A 22188-nucleotide genomic window follows, 5' to 3' on the forward strand; every position below is an offset into this window, starting at 1 on the left:
CACCTAACATCCTATGCCAAGACAAGGTTGAAATGGTTTATGATTTAAACATAAAGAGTGATACTATAAGCAAATAAGAAAAACAAAGTATAGTTTACTTCTCAGATCTGTAGAGAAGGAAGGAATTTGTGGAACGAACTAGAGTACATTATGGAATGCAAAATGGATAATCAATGCAGACAAGATTAGAAAGGAAGCAGTAAACTGGGGGAAATTTTTTTGTTTTTTTAACAACCCAGGGTTCCGATAAAGCCCTCATTTCTAAAATTGTATATTGAGAACTGATTCAAATTTATAAGAATGCTAGTCATTCTCCATGATCAAAAGTCAAATGATTAAAGGATATGAATAGACAATTTTCAGATGAAGACATTAAAACCATTTCTAGTCATATGAAAAAATACTCTAAATCACTATTGAGCAGAGAAATGCAAATTAAAACAACTCTGGGGTACCACTACATACCCTCAATTGGCTAAGATGACAGGAAAAGATAATGATGAATACTGGAGGGAATGTGGGGAAAATACATTGTTGGCAGAGTTGTGAACTGATTCAACCATTCTGAAAAGCTATTTGGAAGTATACTCAAAGGGCTATCAAAATGTACATATCCTTTAATCTAGCAGTGTTTCTACTGGGCTTATATCCCAAAAGAGATCTTAAAGGAGGGAAAGGGACCTGTATTTGCAAGAATGTTTGTGGCAGCCCTCTTTGTAGTGGAAACAAACTGGAAACTGAGTGGATGCCCATCAATTGGAGAATGGTTGGGGAAATTGTGGTATATGAATGTTATGGAATATTATTGTTCTGTAAGAAATGACTAGAAGGATGAATACAGAGAGGTCTGGAGAGATTTACAGGAACTGATATTAAATGTAGTGAGTGGAACCAAGAGAACACTGTACACAGTAACAGCAATTATATGATGATCAATTCTGATGGACGTGGCTCTTTTCAACAGTGAGATGATTCAGTCCAGTTCCAATGGTCTTGTGATGAAGAGAGCATTCTACACCCAGAAAGAAATTATGGAGACTGTGGATCACAATATAATATTTAAATTTTTTGTTGTTATTTGCTTGGTTTGTTTTTTTTTTCCCTTTCTTATTTTTTTCTTCCTTTTTGATATGATTGCATGTATTTAACATATTGGATTACTTGCCATCTAGGAGAGAGGGTTGGGGGGAAAGGGGGGAGAAAACAATTCCAAACATAAGGTTTTGCAAGAGTAAATGTTGAAAACTATCTATACATATGTTTTGAAAATAAAAAGATTTTTTAAAAATCTAGTCTTCTGTTATATGCCATATGGTCATGAAATCAACTTCTATTCTTTGACATCACCAACATGAATTAACATCTCATTTCCCATATTGTTCTTTCTCCTCTAAATTAATGATGACCCATCCAGAAGACATGACAACACATCATCTGCCATCAAGTCCTTATTTTTCTAACTGGGACTTCCAAGTCATTAGAGACATAATCTAAATTTCTTTTCAAAGTATAATTAATTTCCCTGGATACAGGCAAAAATGAGTCACTTGATGATTGTGGAAAGAGCATTCTTTATGATAAAAGAAGTCTAGAAGACAATATTAATTACAACAAAGTCTGATCTACACTCTTTGTGTATACTATTTGTGTAGAGTCATCAACCAGAATTATTGTGCCATAAATTCAAATGAAAATATCCATATAAGAACAATTTTTTGAATGCTGACTTTTGAATTGAAAGACCTATCTTGTCTTAGTTTTTCAAAAGAATAATGTATAATTCCATATTATATACACATGTTCTTAGAGGGCTTCAATAAATTATCTACTCATTCTGAAAATTATTCTGATGGAACCAAAGGTGATGTTAAGTTACCCAGATTTTCTTCAAATGTTTGCATCTAATTAATATATATTTGGAGAGGAATTGGCATCTTCTATACAAAAAGATTTGGTATTCTTTATTTCCTCAAGAAAAATCCAATTCAGTCCAATTCAACTCAATTCTATTTAATAAATAATTATTAAGCATTTGTTGTACACTAAATTCTGTTTTATAATGAGAATATACATATGTAGAGATGACACAGATCCAGACTTTAAGGAATTTATAAACTACACATACATACATAACAAAGCAATTAAGTTTTCTAAACATTTTATACACATTTGCTCATTTGCTCTTCTAATTAGTGTTTGCTAAATATTTCTGATTATATACAACTACTAGTTTAAAAAGAAGGCTTGTGTTATCATACCAATAATTATGGTTGTAATTTTTAGAAAAATAATACATTAGAAAAGGACAAAATAAAGATGAAGGGTCACTGGGCTTTGTTTTTTAGGAGAGTTATAAAGTTAGATTTATCCTTTAAGAAAATCAGTTTGACTCCTGCTAGAAATGTTATCCACATCTAGAGAAAAAAGAATGAAATCTGAATGCAGATTGAAGCATACTATTTTTCACTTTTTTCCTCCTTTCTCGTGGTTTCCTTTCATTCAGATTCTTCTTTTAACAACATCACTAATGTGGAAATGTTGTTTGTCCTTTGTTTTAGAAGAGGGTCATGACATCAGGGGGGTGATGCCATGATGTGCAAGTGAATTGGATTTAAGTAATACATTGTTGGCAGCGTTGTGAACTGATACATTGTTGAATAGAGTTATAATTGCTTGAAAAGCAATTTGGAAGTATACCTCAAAGGGCTATCAAAATGTACGTATCCTTTGATCCAGCAGTGTTTCTACTAGGCTTATATCCCAAAAGAGATCTTAAAGGAGGGAAAAGGACCTGTATGTGCCAAAATGTTTGTGGCAGCCCTTTTTGTAGTGGAAACAAACCTGCCTTACTTTCCCCTCCCTGGACAGATATCAGGATGACTGGAGATGGCCCTGGATGAAACGGAAGACTGTGGCCTTTTTAAACTAAGTCTCCAACAAGTCACAATTTGACCCATTCAGTGATTAAGGCTAGTTAGCTTTTGAGGCAAACAATTTCCTCTTTCATCTAGTCCCCCCAAAATCTAAAGAAATAAACGAACAGATGAATCTGGGAGAGGAAGACCCTCAGGGTTTCTGGCCAAAGCAGAAATGTCATTATTTACATTCAATCTGAATCAATCAGGAGTCAAACAATGAACAAATGGGGTTTGCCCTGGGACCTATAGGTGGCCAATTACAATCAGATAGGTAATTGTTCATGTATAGCCTATATTGGGTTGCTTGCTGTCTTGCAAAGTGGGGGAGGAAGAATGGAAGGGGGAAAACACTTGGAATTCATTCAAAATGAATGTTGAAAACTATTTTTTCTTGTATTTAAATGAAAAGAAAATGACTTTGATAACTGTATGAATAGGATAATTGAAGGAAACTTGAGGCCAGGAAACCAATTAGGAAGCTATTGAAATGGTCCTGAACTAGGGTGGTGGTTATATGAACAGAGAAAGGAGGACAGATGTCACAGGTTTTATGGAAGGAAATATGAAAAGCTTTGGCAACTGACTGGATAGGAAGCCAAGTGTCATAATGATTAAGTGACTTGCCACTTGGCTAGTAAGCATCCAAGGCACGTATTCTCAGTTCAGTGCACTCTCTTATACCTCAAGGTCTCAAACAAATATATTTAGGTGCAAAGAAGAGGTCTGAGTAAAGTATGATGAGAAAATGAGGAGAGATCACTTTTATTTGGTGTGGAAAGTAAGTATGGAGGACACAGACAAGGAAGACTTCTAGGAGGAGTTAGGCACATAAACTAGATCTTGTAGGAAGAGGCAAGTGGACTGAATTGAAGGACAATGTATTCCAAGAAGAGGGAAAAGCATGAATAACTGCTTAGTGGGAAAACACAATAAGAAACTGGAACAACAAATGGTTCCTATCATTTTAAGAACAGACATATGAAATCTAATAAGTTTTGTTTATTATTGGTAAAACCTGCTTCTATGTAATTGGCTTTTTAAAAGAATTTTCTCTTTCCTGCAAATAATAATAATTTCCTTCAATAGTAACAGAAATGCATTGCTTGCTATTTCCTATTACTGGTGAAACTTTGAAATTACTCTATATCCAATAGATCTAGTGATCTAGACAAAGAAATTACCAAGTATCTTTTAACTGTTCATGATTCTCATAAATAAGTACCTTCACAGTTTTCTCAAATAGATTATTAAGGATATGCTTGGTGAGTGTCTAGAAAGGAAATTTATGATTATAAAGAGACAGTATGGATTCAAGGATAGGTCATCGCAGACTAATTGCATTTGCCTTTTTTGATAGGATTCCTGAATTAGTAGATGTAGTGAAGGTGGATATAATTTACATAGATCTTAGCAAAACTTTTTATAAAAGCATCTCATACTATTCATGTGCAAAAGATAAAAGATGGATGGCCAAACTTGAGGAAAAGCTATTAATGATTCAGTGTCAACTTGGCAGATCTCTAGTGGAATACCTCAGAGATTTGTGTTTCCTTTAAGCTATTTAACATTTTTATCAGTGACTTGAATAATAGCATATTATGTTATCTAAGATTATTATTCTATTTAAGACATGCTTTTAAGATTTTTAGATCTCTTTCTCTCTCACAAATACACACATACACACACACACACCCCACAACACATCCTTCTTAAGAATCAGAATTGGCTAAAAGGAATAATGGGCTTCCTCAAAGGCGGCAAGTTTTCTCTTAGTCTTTATGAGGCTGGTCAACATATTCTCTCTGCATATGGTTTGGACTAGTTGTCTGCTTAGATTCTTCTGAGCTCTCTAATTTTGTGATTCTTTGACTCTCCTACAATGTCTGTCAGAGCATTCCAAAATAGGATTTTTTAAAAGGACAGAACAAAACTTAGAAGTAGCTTTAATATTGTCTAAATTACATACAGATGACCAGTCTTTCTTTTTTTCCCTCTATGAAAAAAAATAGGAATAAAACAAAAAAGAAATCATGTTTAGCTTTTATAGAGATTTCATTAGTTTTCTTGATTTATGACATTATTTTTCATCAATCCAATGACTATATTTTCACCTGCTTGTACCTTTTGCTAGCTAACACAGATATGCTAAGTAAACAACAGTGAGCCAATCAGAAGCTTTAAATGGATTATTAATAAGCTTGATTCTAAGGCATGTAAAATAGAAATTGAAAGAATTTATTACCTCCTGAAAGAGATCCCAAAATGAAAACTTTCAAGAATATTATAGCCAAATCCCTCAGCTCCCAGCCAGAAAAACAATTCAAATATCATGGAACCATAGTCAGGATCAAACAAGATCAGCAGCTTCCAAGTTAAAGGAGTAGAAGGCTTGGGATATTCTGGAGGGCAAAGGAGCTAGGATTACAACCAAGAATCACATATCCAGCAAAACTGTGGATAATCCTTCTGGGGGGGTGGGGGAGGGGAGGAGGGGAATGGACATTTAATGAAATAAAGAACTTCTAAGCACTCCTGATGAAAAGAGCAAAGCTGAATAGAAAATCAGACATTCAAAAAGGAAGAATCAAAAGGGAGTCAATGGAATTAAACTTTATTCCTATGTGAAAGATGGTATATAATATGTGTGTGTGTGTGTGTGTGTGTGTGTGTGTGTGTGTGTCTGTGTGTGTATAATTCCTGTGGACTTATGTTTATTATGACAGAAGGAGTCTACATAGACAGAGGGCACAGTTGTAAGTTGATTATGTTGGAATGATCTGCAAATTAAAAAAAAAAAAAGACTGTGGGATAAGAAAGAAGGATGAATTGGGAGAAGGACGAAGAGAGGTAAAATGGGACACATTTTCTCATACAAAAGAGGTATTCAAGGGAAAGCTTTTATTGTAGAGAGGAAAATGTGGATGGGATGGTGGCGTGTGTGTGTGTGTGTGTGTGTGTGTGTATGTGTGTGTGCGCGCGCGCTCTCTAGCTATCTCTCTCTCTCTCAGCTGGGTACAGAAATGTATCTTATCCAATATGAAGATAAGAGGGAAACTGGATGAGACATATGGGGCAGGAGATAATAAGGAAAGGGCAGATTAGGGATGGCAATGGTCAGAAACAAGACAGACTCTTGAAGAGGGATAGGATAAAAAAAAAGAGAGAGAGAAATAAACAGGAAAATTTCATGGAGGGAATGCAGAGTTGGTGATCATAAATGTGAATATAAAAGGGATAAGCTAACTTATACAATAGCAACAGAGAACAGAATAGATTGAAAACCAGAATCCAACAATACATTGTATACAAGACAAGCACTTGGGACAGAAAGACAGAGTTGAAATGAAAGGATGGAGCAGAATCTATAATGCTTCAGCTGAAGTGAAGAGGACAGAAGTGGCAATCATTAGCTCAAACAAAGAAAAAGCAAAATTAGACCTAATTGAAAGAGATAATCAGGGAAACTACATTTTGCTTAAAGGTATCATAGACAATTAAATAATATCAAAAAGTTAAAAACTTTAATTCTCAAATATATAGGGAACTGGGCCAAATTTATAAAAAATAAGAGCCATTCCCCAAATGATAAATGGTCAAATTATATGAACAGGTAATTTTTCAGAAAAAGAAATCAAAGCTATCTATAGTCACATAAAAAACTCTAAATTACTATTTATTAGAGAAAATCAAGTTAAAACAACTCTGAACTACCACCTCATACCTATTAAAAATGACAAATACTGAAGAGAATAAAAGAAAAAAGAGACCCAAATGAAGTATTGAAAGATTAGCGAACTGGTTCAATGATTTTGGAGAACAATTTGGAACTACATCCAAAGGGCTATAAAACCATGTATAACTTTGATCCAGTAATAATGTTATTAGATCTATATCCCAAACAGTAGACATTGGGAGAGGGACATGTTTCTGAAATGAGTGAAGTTCCAAGAAACATATTTATTATAACACTGTGACTAACAAGATGAATAATGTCAGGAGAAGAAAAAAACAGAGATAATGAAAATCACCTAGTTGCTTCCTCAGGAAGCTCCCTTTTCTCTTTAAAAAATAAAATAAAATAAAATTTGGAGCAACATATTCAATTTTTAAAAATTTATTTAAAATAATATTTTTCAAATGTACCACTGATATGTAATATTACCAAAAAACCTAGCAAGGACATTTTAGTTCTGTTTTCATGCTTCAAGCATTTTAAAACGCTAAGAACCACTACACACTGTGTTTTCTAAATTGGATTAAGAAACAATTTCATACTCTGTCAATCAGCCTTATGGAAATGCAAAGGTAAGACTGCCACACTTTTGCATGAAATAAAGCTTTTATAATAATGCCTTACAGATACTTCATCACCACACACAATTACCATGACGACTTCTTTGACAAGCCTTCTGAAATCCTCATAAAATTGGAGTCTATACACTGAAAAGATTCTTTTTTCCCTCTTGCATAATTTTTTTAGGAAAGAAATTTGTGTCATAAAACTTTTTTCTTTCTTTCTTCATTTCAAAAATCTTTTGCATACTTCATTGCTAAAATCTGTCATGAATAACACTTAGTTAGAATCCAGTTAAAACTTGTTATAATTTCAATTCAATCTGAACCAATTCAGTCAACGAAGTAGGACTGTCCAGGGTCAACCCTCTAAGAAAGCAGTTTATTTGGGGAGTCTCTTCATCCTCCTTTTCTTAACAATTCCTCAGGTATTTAGTGCCCACATGCTGTCCCACTAATCCCTGAGATGGCATCTCATTCAGTGATGATCCTACTGATGATGTTTGAGTCTCAAGATATGATAGAAGGTTAAGACTAGCTAGAATGGACTTCTGGACTTAGAGTATGGATAAAACGGATTTTTACACATTTGGTAATTTGTAACCCCACCAATGGTTCTTCTTAGCAGTTTCACCCTGGCTATCTATCCTCTTAGAAGCTGACTATCACTAAGTTGCTGTGGGCAGCCTAGGAGAAAGGCACACAATACATATCCCAGAAAACTCAGAGCCAAGAATGTTGTCTATATGCAAACAAAACCCATTTTCTTATTCCCAAATGACTCACTCTATTAGTGGCTCAATTTTTCTCACATTTTTAGGGCAAGTAGGAGTCATTTCAGGGTATAACTATCTTCTCTTTGTCACTGCTAATATCTGTGTTTCTATCTTCTTTTTATTCTGATGTCCATCCATGAAGCTTACAAGAACTATCAAAGGCAGCACTTCATGAGAAATATTTAGGGTAGAGCATCCTTTCAGAAGGACATTGCTGACCTTGACATGGGTGAAATGATCAACTAATTTCCCATGTCCAGAGATTAATGATACGTAAGGGGTCTTTCTCATTTCCATGACTAAATTTTACTGATTAAAAAGCAGCACACTATCTAGTGTCTGTTACATTTGTCACCAATGTTAGGAAAAGATTTATTTTGCTGGAACAAGTCTTAATGAATGAATGAATATATTCTTATTCAGAGCAAATAACAAATATCAAGATGTCCATAAGTCACTAATTTTATTATTTGACTAGACTGAATTTTCTCATTTTTTCCTATCATATGTTTTTCTATTAATAATAATGATATTATAATAACTAACATTTCTGTAATATCTACTATGTGCCAGTCACTATGTTAAGCGCTTGATAATTTCATATCTCATTTTATCATCACAACAATTCTGGTAGGTAGATGCTGTTATCTTTCTCATTTCAAAAGTAAGGAAACTGAGGCAAACAGAGGTCAAATGAATTGCCCAGACTCATACAGTTACTAAGTGTCATGAGGCCACATACAAATCCAGATCCTTCTGATTTTAGGCCCAGTGATGAAATGAGGGAAAGGAGAAGGAGCATATTTTTAAAAAAGGAATCTATTATCTATTGAAATACACTCCAGATAGAAATAAAAAAGGACTTAGGACTGGGAACAAGGGAAGGAAAACCCATAAATAGGTCCTTTGCTATGGCTCTCCTACTACAAAAGGGAAGTAATGAGTTCATTCAAAGTTACTATTACATTGAAATATCCCAGTGGCACATGTATAAATGAATTATGCAAAAATGAATAAATTATGATTTAAAAGTCAATACAATTTATGTATTTTTAGCACTAATAAGAAGTACTCAATATCATACACCTGATGAGTTCTTTATTTTAGAGACATTACTTCTTTGTAGATCTCTGGGGTACTATTTAGTTCACAGGAAGTGTAAGTTTACTAACTGGACCTTCGTGGCCAGAGAGAATTCAGTGTAACCTCCTTCCATTCCACCCCGAAATGAGGAATTTAATTGTGTTCTCCCACAGCTTAAGTCACATAATGGGAAGTGCAAAACTTAGGTAATATATGAGCAATAATGAGCCATACAATGTTTAATTCCTTTAAGCACAATTTAAAAAAAAAAAAACCTGAACCATTTTGAATGGAAATTAAAAAAAAAATTATTACATCTTCCTTACTTTCATAAATAGCGTATCCTGAAACTTATTGATGGCATAAGGTCACTGTTATGACCTTCAGTTACTATATTAAGTTTAATTTAATTTTCTTTTCCCTGTCTCCTTGTTGGCCCCATCAGCTGCCTCTTACAGCTCTTTCTCTTTTTGCTATAGTCAGAAATCAGATTATCAAGGAATCAGAACTCTGTCTAAATTAAGGGGCAATAAACTCTGATCTATGGCCTAAATCACATCATCTTCCCCTAATAAAGAGTATCTCTCTAAGGGTTCATAATGGTAATTTCAATGATTCAAAAGTCTTTCTGGAGAGAATGAGAAGGAACAGGAAAGACAATTCCCTCCTCAACCCCAATCCCCTATTTCAGGTTCTGCTTTTTATAGTCAAGGTTGTCAGAAATCATAGTAAAGCTGGAAAAGACTAATAGTCCTGGGGTGGGAAGGCTTGTATTTCTATTAAAAAGTTACTAAAATCAAACAGCTATTACTTGTCTGCCTTGAAAGGATATGTTGGCATTATTTTTAAGAGTATTTTGCATGTCTTGGATGACAATCCTACCTAAATATATGATGGTGGCTTTAAAAAGTATGTGTGTACATACATATACATACACATGTTTATATATTATATATATATGTATATATATGCATGTATATTGGTTTTTCATAAGTAAAAATATCCCCAGGAAGTCTACTTATGCAAGGCAATTGGGAGTTTTTTGTTTTTGTTTTAAGGTAAAAATGCTTCACCCTGTATATCTGAAAGTAATCTTATGTCTTATAAAGTAGATTCAAAGCTTACCAGGGGGGTTCAATACAGTCTTCAGCCTAAAAAAAAGTCACTTCTGTGAATGGAATACACTTTTTCAGCAAGTCCCAATCATTGCTACTCTACTGTAACTTATTCTCATCTCTGTTTATTTGTGTTTTTTTTTTCTTTTTGAGGTTTATGAATTTCTACACTAAATGATCTGTGTGTATACTCAATCTTTTAAAAATTTCTGTTCCAGATAAGAGTAAGGATCATTTGATGCCTACATTGCTCATTCCTTCCTCTATGTTTACATATCCCAATTATGAGAGAGAACAAGTTTCAACCTCTTCTTCCTTCTGTGTTATATTCATTTACTCTTCTTTCTCTTTCTTCCACTAAACATCCTGAGAGCAAAACCAATCCACCCTCAGGTTCTGTTTTTCTTAATACACTTTTCCCTTAATACTATTTGAAGACTTTGAAAACAAAAAAGTTCTGAAGAGACACTTGTTTCTTCTCTTTAGCCCTTAGTTGTTCATGTAAATTTACTTCCCTAAGTTCCTATAAACTGTTGTTATTTGCATTTCAAAGTTCATACTCAACTCTGTTTACCAAAGGTTTAAGTTTATTAGGAATGCTAGAAAGATTTTTCTTCCATTACAATTTAAATTTATACTCAATTTGCAGGGCCCATTACTTTTTATTATAAGCCTTAATGTTTGCCTTTTAGAACACTGTATTCCAAGATCTTTGGTTTTTAGTAAACACTATCAAGTCTTGTGTCATCCTTCCTGACTGTGCTACTTGCACCAATTCTTTTTTGATGACTGAATTATTTATTCTTTGATGCAGAGGCTCTGAATGTTGGCCATGACATTCCTGGGATGTTTCCCTTAGAGTTCCTTTTAGTAGGTGATTTGTGGGTTTTTTCTAAATTTGTTCTTTTATTCTAATAGATCTGGGAAGATTTCTTTTATGATTTCTTAAAATAAAGTGTTCAGATATTTTAAAACAATTGGTTTTCACAGAATCCAATGATTTTAAAACTATCTCTCCATTATTAATCATCTCAATTAATTATCTGTTTTATAAATCAGTCTTTTTAAATATCAGAGCTCAGTTTTTAATTTTAAAATTTTGTTCTAACATTTCTTAATGTCTCACGGTCACTAATTTCTGTCTGGTATGTTCTAGTTTTTAGGTATTCTATTTCTTAGATAAATTTTACTACTTTCTTTTCAAAGCTAATTATTCTTTTCCTAATTTTTTCCTTTTGTGCTATTATTTCTTTTTTTTGGGGGGGGATGCTTCAATTCTTTTGAAATTCATGCACTCAATGGAAAATCTACTTTTCCCCTTGAGTCTCTGTGTTCATCACAGGATTAGCAATAAATTTTTATGTTAAATGTTATTGTTTTTAATTTTCTCATCTCTTCAAATTTAGTTCCCAAACTGGGACTTTGTGCCAGGAGCAGTCTCTTCCTTTGCTGTACTTTTGGGTGGGATCATCAGGCTTGTTTGGATCTTACCTTGCCTCCAGCACCCACTGTTTGCTCCCTGCCAGACCTTTGAGATTCACTGGATCTTCATGGCATTTTAAGACACTGCATTAACAGAGACCTCAGAGCACCTGAATTTGGTTTGTCTCAGTCTAAGTGCTAGCTTTATAGCACCACAACCACATACTGTCTGCTTCATCTTTCTGGGCCTGGTGGAACCAACTAGAATGTCTTTAGTCCTTCTTTGTATGACAGTACTTAGAACGCCAAGACAATTACCTTTATTTTACATTCATGATTCTCTTACTGCTTCCTAGAATAGCATTAATTTTTTATTGTGTGTGTATGACAGCCATATTATGCTATTGAATCTTATTGACTTCCTACATTTTTAAAAGAAAAACTACTATAATGCTTCCTCCATTATGTATCTATAAAATTCAAATTTAAAAACTAATTAGAAAAATTTGCATTTATGGCTACAAATTTCATCAATCATTTAAGATTTAGTTTGTTCTAATATGTCAAGGTCTTTTTGGAAGATGGTTCTGTGATTCAATGCATTAACTGATTTGCAAGCTTTTGTCTACAAATTTAATATATTTCCTTTTGGAAATTCATCCAAGTCAATAATAAAAATATTGAAACAGCAAGGGCTGAGGATAAATTTCCAGGGGCACTCCATTAACTATACTCCAAACTGGCATCAATGTATTATGATTATTCCTTGGATCCAGCCTTTCAAATAGTGCTCATTCCATAGGATTGTACTATTATCTAGCTCACATTTGTCCATTTAGGACATAAAACTGATCCACCAGTGTGAGGGTTATCTGCTAGAACCTAACCTTAACAAAGTCAAGCTGGATTTCACTGAACAAAGTTTGCCTTCTGGAATGCTCATGACAAAAATCAAGCTCATTAACATACAGCTTTCAGGTTCATCTTCCTCCACATTTTCAAACTAGAAACAACATTTACTTTCCTCTAATCCTATGTTATTTTTCTTGTCCTTTCAAAGCTCATCATTTTAAGTTCGGCAATTACATCTACAAGTTCTTTCAATATTGTTGGATATGGTTATTTCAGGACTAATTCCCTGAATTCATTGAGGTTAACTAAATGTTCCTTTAGCATCTTCTTTTGCAAATTTAATACCTCACCACTACAGTATCAATTCAACTTGATTCAATAAACATTTATAAAGCATTCATGGTTCTATAAATCATTGCAGAAAAATTAGCCATATTAAAAATACAAATCTACTTTGTTGCTCACTAATAAAATCCACATTCACAGACATTAGATATTACAGCTGAAAGAGAAGTTCAAGAGTATTGTTTATCCCTGTCATTTTGTTAATGAGAAAACTAGGTTATGTCACTAAGAAAGTTATGTCTATTGTTCCCTATTGGAATATTAGATAATGCAAATGTATTTAAATTATGTATCTGCTTCTAGCAAAGTGCTCTGCCAAAAGAAATGCTTAATAAATGATTGCTAAATCAATGAATTTACTGAATAGAAAACTGTAGGGAATTACTGGGAGAAAAACAAACAAACAAAACAAAACCCCCACTACATGATGGTCATAAATTTACCCAATCTCTATAGGCTTTAATATAGAGATTTTGTTACAAAACAAGTAATGGAACTTTAAAAATTTACTCCGTCATGCAATTCACATTTGAGGACTAAACACAACTTTAAAATACCCTGAAGATCACTGTATCAGAGTTGAAAAGGACCTGGACTTCAGCAGCTATCCAGTCCAACCAATTTATTTTAGAGAAAAAAAAAAATGAAGCCCTGGAAAGGTAAGTGTTTTCCTGAGGATTGTGTGGGTAGTAAGACTCAGAGGCACATTTGAATCCAGATCCTCTGGCTCCAGAACTGGTGTTCTTTCCACCATTTTATACTTCAAACTTATTTTTTTTTTTTTTTAGTGTTTTACTTTATTTTTACAATTCTTTGAGTTACTTTTTCCTAGAATGTTCTTGACACAAAATGAGTCAATGGAATTTGTTTATAAATACTGAAAGCACCTTATTCAGTATTGCTTCTGAATCTCTATTCATGTCAAGATTTATTTCCTGAGGCTATGACATGATACTGAATAGCCTAAAACTATAACCATGATAACTGTCTAATTTGAACAGCATTTCAAGCCCAAGGTTACGCTGTGTAGTGTTACCCCCACACTACAAAATCCATAAATTGGCTCCAGAAGTTTTTGTGAACGTCTAGCATGAAATTACACAAGATCCAGATTAAGTTTCTGCTCTAAAGCAAAAACAAGTTAATGACCACATAAGAGTCACTGTTGGCTGTAGTACCTTTTGTATATACTGAACTTATTACAGGCATGAAACTGTGGTCAGTGAACATTTCCTCCGATCTCCTAACAAGCTCCAATGGGGGACTTCTTGGACTTACTTTTGGCACATGAGGATTGAACTCTACGGCTCTGTGAATGGCCTCGACTGCATTCATCTCTGCCGTGCTCAGTCCTCGCCGGGACGCAGCCTCTGGGGAGAACCTGAAAGGCAGAGGGACAGACAGGCACAATTCACTCGGGGCTGTCTAGAAAAACACCCGGAAAGATATATTTAGATACAGATACACAATCAAGGGCCCATGTAATCAAGCTGAGCCAATCACATATGCTCTCCAAACCTCCACAACAAATGGAACCTCTGAGTGATCCCTTAGATCAAGGCCAATGAAAACCCCAGCAGAAGCAGAAAGCGTGCTTGCATCTAATTAAGGCAGAAAGTAATTTCAAGCTGTCAATTTTCTCTCTCTAAATAACTAATCTAAATTTCCTACGAGGTACCTGCTTAGGTGGGGGGTAGGGAGACTTACAGGGGCAGACGATGTAGGAAAAAGAGAAAATCATGTTACGTTAGAGTGAGGATGTTAAAAACAGAACTGGGGGAAAATTTGATGGTGGTCCCCAACCCAATGTCAGTGGCTGTGTTGGGAGTTAAGGTTGTTGCAGCATCAGCAGCAAGCGGGTCTGCTTTCAGCTGTACCGGCAGGGGGTGTGCATGCCCAAACTGTGGGCAAGTCATCTGCCCCAGTGAAGGAAAAAAAACCAGACCATGCAATCTCTTTCTCACCTCACACCCCACGGCTAACTCCAGAGCTGTACTTGGCAGGCAGACACCACAGGGAAAGCTGTGACAACCCTAGCCCTGCCCTCCCAAGCTGGAGTCGCTGTGTAGGGAGAAAAGATGTTGCAGTAGGTACTGGCGATCTACAGGATAAAAAAAAAGAATGAAAGAAAATTACTTCGATCTTGAAGTGCACACACACTGAACAGCAAACCTTTCTGAGAGCAGGAAAAGAAAACAGCCTCTGCCCTATCTGCTTCCCCACTCTAGAGAGGACTGACCGCATCAGGAAAAGTGCAAGCCTCGGTGAACTGAAAAACAAGGACGCTGCTTTCTGGCGCCTGCCAGTCATCCCTGAGTAGGTCACAGAAAGCCTGCCACACCCCCCTGCCTGGGAAACGTGAGCGCACACCAGCAGGGACCCCAACGACCAAAAGGAGGGGCGCTGGGCGGGGGAGAGCGGGGTGCTAGTGCTTTGTGGGTCTGCACTGAAAGGGCCAACAACGGTGGCCCCGGGCCCTCTGCCGTACTCGGGGTTTTCATCCAAACCACTCTCTATCTCGGACTGGTGCAAAAAATGAAATAAAGGAAGGCGTCTCATCCAAGTCCCAAGCAGGCCTTTTGGTATCTACTGTCTGGCAGCCATTGCTTGGGAGCTACTGACTTTGCTAAGTGTATATAAAGCCCACCTTAGGGACTCACACACACTTACAGTACTTACAGTACCCAAAGGAGACGGGTTCTGCTTGGCTAACAGTGAAAGAAAAGATCAGCAGACTTTGGAAAATGCATGCTCAGAAGCAGCAATCTCACAGACTAAGAGAAGCCTCTGGTGAAAAGGGCTCAGAGCAACCCCTCTTTGTAAGTCCAGTCAGGCACTTTGCTTAGCAGAAGTTATGATTCACTTACTTGTCAGAGACAGCTCTTGCTTTGAGCAATGCGGCTGTGTAGCATATTGTTGCCGATTTGGGTAAGCTTATATCTGTTGGGGGAAAAAAGAAAGCAGGAACTCTTGTAAATTTTTAGAAACAGAGCAATTCTTTTTTAATTCACTGCTATTTTAATCATGCTAGTCAAAGATTAAATTATGATTTAATTCTATTTTAAGTTTAAAGATAGGTTTAGATTGCTTTATGCAATGAACATATTCCTGAAATCAACCTTTTGCAAATTTGATATTTGAAAGGAAACTTGGTAGGAAACCTATTTTGACTCTCTCTGCAAGAAAATCATCATCTAATTTATCTTTTGGAAATTTGGACTTTCCTGCATTTTTTTAAAGTAGCCTACACCTACAAATGAACTCAGATATTAAAAAAATAGAGAAATGAAGTTATTCTCCCATTATTTTGAAAGACAAAAAGTTCTTCAAAACTTAAAGAAACATTTCATAAACAGCATTCTATTTGGAACTTAACACGAAAGATGTTGACCTGGAAAGCAGAATATTTTTTACTGTTATCTTTTTTTTTTTCAATAAACATTGCTCAAAAAGGTTTTTCTTTGAATTAGTTTTTAATTAGCAGAATAGAATCTCTGACTGGAAAGGACCTTATGGATCTAGACTAAGTCAATCAATCAACATGTGTTTATTAAAAACTTATTATTTGCCAGGCATTATGAATTCACGCACAAAGAATAACATGATCCCTTGCTGCAATAAATTTATGTTCTAATAAGGAAAACAAGAAGTACATATAAATATATTTAGTACAATATGTGTATATGAAACACACATGTATGTCTATATGAGTATATACAGAATGGAAATAACAAAGTACCAATACAACTGGGGCATCGAGCTCCAGTTGACAAAGTGCTAGGCTTAGAGTTAAGAAGATTTGTGTTAAAATCCAGTCTTAAGACACTAGCTTTGTGACTTTAGGTGAGTAGTCACTTAACTTGTTTATCTTAATGCACTGGAGAATGGCAAACCATTCCAAAATGTTTGTCAAAAAAACTTCAAACAAGGGTACAAAGAAGCAGATATGACTGAAAAAAAGTCTTAACAACTATAAATCTATATAACTGGCATACCTGATTAAGAATTATCTTTATGTAATATCTGACAAATAGTCAACTAGCTTTGCTAGACCTTAAAATGAAAAGGAATTTAGAATCTATTCAGATAGACCACTTTGGAAGAATTCTGTTAGGAAGTTTTTACTTTTATAAATCTTAAATTTCCTTCTTTTGAAACATCTATCTACTGAGCCTAATTCTACTTTCCATTATGTACCCAAGAATACTCATAGTCCAGAAAATGGAAGGTATCTCTAAAGAAATATAATTTCTTTCTCCTACTTTTCTTTTGGAAATATAATTTCTTTCTCCTACTTTTCTTTTGTTCATTTCTAATAAATATGATTTTCCCTTCTTTGTCCAGAAAGTTCCCTTCAGTTTCTAACACAAAGATCTAGAGTGGAAAAAAAAAGGTAAAAGCCAATCTAAACCTAGTCTAAATCAAAGTATTTAGGAAATAATGATGGAATATTAGATGTTGGGGACTGTTTTGTCTTTTTTAACTTGCATAATTACCCCGTGCAAAGCAATAAACTATTGAATGTCCTGGGTTCTGACCACAAATTGTTAATAACTTGAGGCATACAGTTTATTTTGAAATTTGGGGTTTGATCAGAAATAATGCTAAATAGTAAAATTCTATCCTTATCAATTTTCAGCAATTCAGTAACTATTGAGTACTCACCATATAAGGCTCTGTGCTTACCATCTGGTTACTAAGGGAATAAAGACAACTTGGTAGGAAGTTGTCAATAAAATATTAATAACAATTCATTTACACAGCCCTTTCAAATTTAGAAAGCATTTTCCTTCAAATATCTCTGAGGTAGTAAATACCCAAGTGTTACTATTCATATTTTATTATTGAAGAAATAAGATTTGAGAAATTAATGAACTTGAACGTTTAAAAACAGAGCTAGAATTGCTTATCCCATATGGCCTCTCATTTAGCTAAACTGGAAAAAGTTGTTTCCATGTCTTTTCTCCCCTTGTCTTCTCACCACCTTCTTCATTTTGTTTTAGACCTTAGTCCTCTCTCCAGTTACAATAATCTCTAATTGCCAAATCTGATGGCCTGTTCTCCACCCTCCTCCTTGACCTATCAATAGCATTTTTCACAATACTATTTACCCTTGATTGATCTTTCTGAGATAGTATTTTCTCCTGGCTTTTTTCTTATTTATTAGTCTTTTCTTTTTGAGTCTTTTTTAAGTGATCCATGTCTTCTCTAAATGTGGATAGGCCCCAAAACTCTTCCCAGCATTCTCTTTTCTCTCTACTGTCTTTCATTTGATTACCTCATCAGCTCCTCAAGATTTAATGATTATATTCAAATGCTGATATCTTCTTTATCTATACAACCAACGTTAGTCTCTCTCATAATCAGTTACCTACTGGACACTTCAATATGAATCTCAAAGAAAATGTGTCCAAAACAAACTTATTGTCTGTCCCCCACAGGACCCACTCTTCTTCTGAAATTCACTATTTTTCTGTTGAGGATACCATTATTGATCCAATCTTGTAGGCCAAAAACTTTGTTGTCATCCTCAAAGCCTACACCATCGCTTACCTCCCAATCTATTTCTTGGCATTTTTCCCTCTACCATGCCTCTCACATCTATCTACACATCCATTATATGACTTCAGGCCTTCATAATCAGTGAAGGATTACTTTAGGAAACTTCTCACTGATCTCCCTTGACTAAAATAGTTTTAGTCTCCAGTTCACGGCTGCTAAAGAGATTGTATATGCAGGTACCTAATAGATGCTTGTTTATTTGATTAACTTAACATGTGTGAAAAATGAATGAGACAGATAAGCCAAAAACTATAGTGTGAAGCAGGAAAACTTTATGAAAGAGATGGTATTTAATCTAGACCTTGAAGGAAAGATAGGCAGAATTTCAATAGGTGGCTTAGAGATACACGGGCTGGAGTGGGAAATAGAACCAATTTAGCATAATGAAGGGATGATTACAACCAACCAACAATAAATAGAATCTTTGGTCTTTATTTTTTTCTGTTCCCTACAACTGTTTAATGTTTTTCGCTCTCTAAAGCTAAAATTAATCTACTCTGATATGTCTTGTATATATCCATTTATGGACATGTTGCCTCCCCTATTAGAATGTAAGATCCCTGTGGGCAAGGACTAGGTTTTTGCTTTTTCTTTGTTTTCTCTACATTTAGCCCAGAACTTGGCATCTAGAAAGCTTAAGAAATGCTTGCTAATTAGCTGAATGAATGTAGGGCACAGGAGACAAACTTGGAAAGGGAAGCTGGACCTGGTTAAAGTAGGGCTTGAATCTAGGCTAAGGACATTATTCTATACTCAAAGAGAAGTGATAAGAATTGTGGAGTACAAGAGAACCTGGGGCAGTAATAAGCATAGTATTGCAACCTGAAGTTTAGCAGGATGAGACCAATGGTAATTGAAGCTAATCAAAAGCTTTATGCAGCAGCATTTTGAGAAACAGAATTCCAAATGATATTAGGAGCTGGGCCTTCTCTTTATAATGGTCAGTCAAGGTAGCCCAGCCCTGGTGGATTTGGGTTGGTCTGGGTTTGCTAAGTCACAGGTAATTCCTTAAGGAAAGGAATTCTTTCCTTTTTTTCCCCCTTTATGTTTCTAGTACTTAGCATAATACTTGGCTCATAGTAAGTGTTTAATAAGTTTTTGTTAAATGAATTCATATAAGTTCTTGATAATTGTGAGGATTCTGATCATTTTGAGCAAATGCTTATTAGTGGCTAAATCTTATGTTTGGGTTTGATTAAACTCAAGAATTTATTAACTACATATTGAATGATGAAGATAGTGGAATATGTACTGGCTTGCAAGTCAGAGGACCCAAATTCCAATCTCATTTATGATGTTTATTATCTTATGATCCTGAGTACTTCAAGGATAGTTTTCTGAGTTGTCTTAAGATGGGCAGAAGACCACACAGGACCATTTAATGTGGTCATTATATCATGGATAAAATGTGAAGGAGGTATGTGGTTCACTTGCTAAGCTCAGACTAAAAATAGAGTTGAGGAGTGAGTGTGGGATGAAGAAGCAGAGACACTTTTTTTCTTTTAGAAAGCCAGAAAGTGAAAGGGAAGAAATATGAGATGTTATCTTGATAGAATGGTAGGGTCATAGAAAGAGATTTTTAATTGCTATTTTTAAAGAATAAGTGCAAGTTGAGATGGAGAGACTTTAGAATGAGTCTGGGTCAAGAAGAACACCCAGTAAAGGATATTGAAGGGTGAGTGAAAGAAAGGGTACCAGATGGAGAAAGATCCTGTGGGAGAGATGAGCCTTAGAGAGAAGGGTAAGGATAAAAATGAATCAGAAACAATGCTAAAAATCATATAAAAGTCAGACATAGGAATTAATTCAACAACTGGGAAATGTAGATAAGATAATGTGTTTTCTTCTAGCTTGAAGATTTATTTTCACAGACATCTTTTTATTAACATTTTAAAAGCATAATTAAAAATTCTCTTTTAAATGTAAGGATTTCTGTTAAACAGCATTTTATTTTGCTTTTATTTTCTAACGAGAGGTTAATGGAAAGAAGGGCAAAGTCAAAACTGTTAAAAAAATTAATTAAAAAGATTCATTTGTATTTTAGAAGGAAAACAGCAAAAGCAGAAACTATGCGTGGTGTATGCTGATTCAAGTGCCAAACTATGTTAACAACTACTAAATTAAACTTTTTAAAGCTCTATTAAGAAAAGCAACATATCATAGTGGGCAGAGAATTTGTATCAGGGCCTGAAAGATCTAGCTTCCAGTCTACCTCTGACATATATACCTTTCAAGTGTTAAAAACAGTGGAATGTGGGCTACAAGTAGACAAATCACTTCACTTCTGTTCCTAAGTAACTCTAAAACTGTAACTTACTTACAGATGAGTTGCTGATATGGTTTGAGGAAGGAGGTTTTTTTAAAAACAGTCCCCTAAACCAATGCAATCCCAAGTCTAGACACCCCTCCCCACCCTCCAACAAAATATTACACGTTACTTTTACTCTACTAATAATCATGTATTTTATAAAAATGGAATGGAAAATATGGACTTTGTATCAAAAAACTATATGCTGTTTAAATTTTTCAAAGGTTGCAAACATTTAGCAAAGTATGTGTGTATCTATATTTGTATTCAATTATATTTAATGGAGAAAAAAGTGATTTGCCAAAAATAAAAGTACAAAACTTTTGTAATTATAAAATGTTTATTCTTGGGATTACAATGTATCAGTAATTTCTCATAAAATTATGATAACACATTCCAAACTCATGTAATTGTAATAAAAAAGGCAGGTATTCATAAATTTGTAAGGGAAGATGAAAAACAGACAGTTGTAATGGTTAATGTTGTCCCTGTTGGAGTATATGCCTGCCATAGAACTGTCAAATCAGTAAGTTTGCTTTTGCCTAGTAATACCTGCCATATGAATCTGAGAAAATATCTGTGTTTTTTGGCTCATATTTCTAGAAGCTGAAAGAACATTAAGAATTAAGTCATTCCTATTTAGAGGAAAGTTAGTAATTATGAGCTGGTTGCCCCTTATGGAATAGCTTATTACCTTATTTGAAAAAAAAAAAAAAAAGAGTTCCAAATGTACATACTGTTATTTTTTCTCCTCATGTCATCTACCAAGAAAATGCATAGAATTGGATACAATATAGATACTATCGCTAGTGGTGATGGTAAATTCAGTTAATCTGATGAATCTAATCAAAACTTCAGAGCATGTAATACTCATAAATGTAATTTGTTTTTCTGTTTTACTGGTTATTAACCCATAGAGTTAAAGGAAAATTTAAAAAGATTCATTTGTATTTTAGAAGGAAAACAGCAAAAGCAGAAACTATGCGTGGTGTATGCTGATTCAAGTGCCAAACTATGTTAACAACTACTAAATTAAACTTTTTAAAGCTCTATTAAGAAAAGCAACATATCATAGTGGGCAGAGAATTTGTATCAGGGCCTGAAAGATCTAGCTTCCAGTCTACCTCTGACATATATACCTTTCAAGTGTTAAAAACAGTGGAATGTGGGCTACAAGTAGACAAATCACTTCACTTCTGTTCCTAAGTAACTCTAAAACTGTAACTTACTTACAGATGAGTTGCTGATATGGTTTGAGGAAGGAGGTTTTTTTAAAAACAGTCCCCTAAACCAATGCAATCCCAAGTCTAGACACCCCTCCCCACCCTCCAACAAAATATTACACGTTACTTTTACTCTACTAATAATCATGTATTTTATAAAAATGGAATGGAAAATATGGACTTTGTATCAAAAAACTATATGCTGTTTAAATTTTTCAAAGGTTGCAAACATTTAGCAAAGTATGTGTGTATCTATATTTGTATTCAATTATATTTAATGGAGAAAAAAGT

At 34.6% G+C, this 22188-nt stretch overlaps 1 protein-coding gene across 6 annotated transcripts in view; it reads right to left on the bottom strand.

Annotated features, from left to right (window-relative positions):
- Nucleotides 1–22188, bottom strand: part of ST7 (suppression of tumorigenicity 7) — a 288256-nt gene that overhangs the window by 37399 nt on the left and 228669 nt on the right. For all 6 annotated transcript variants that reach the window (XM_052001658.1, XM_052001656.1, XM_052001657.1 and 3 more), the window contains 2 exons: nucleotides 15672–15744; nucleotides 14083–14185 (listed from right to left, as the gene is read on the bottom strand). In XM_052001658.1, the coding sequence (XP_051857618.1) occupies nucleotides 14083–14185; nucleotides 15672–15744 (176 nt within the window). The remainder of the gene's footprint in view (nucleotides 1–14082; nucleotides 14186–15671; nucleotides 15745–22188) is intronic.

Source organism: Antechinus flavipes, chromosome 5 (genome assembly GCF_016432865.1).
Source record: "Antechinus flavipes isolate AdamAnt ecotype Samford, QLD, Australia chromosome 5, AdamAnt_v2, whole genome shotgun sequence".
Taxonomy (NCBI): domain Eukaryota; kingdom Metazoa; phylum Chordata; class Mammalia; order Dasyuromorphia; family Dasyuridae; genus Antechinus; species Antechinus flavipes.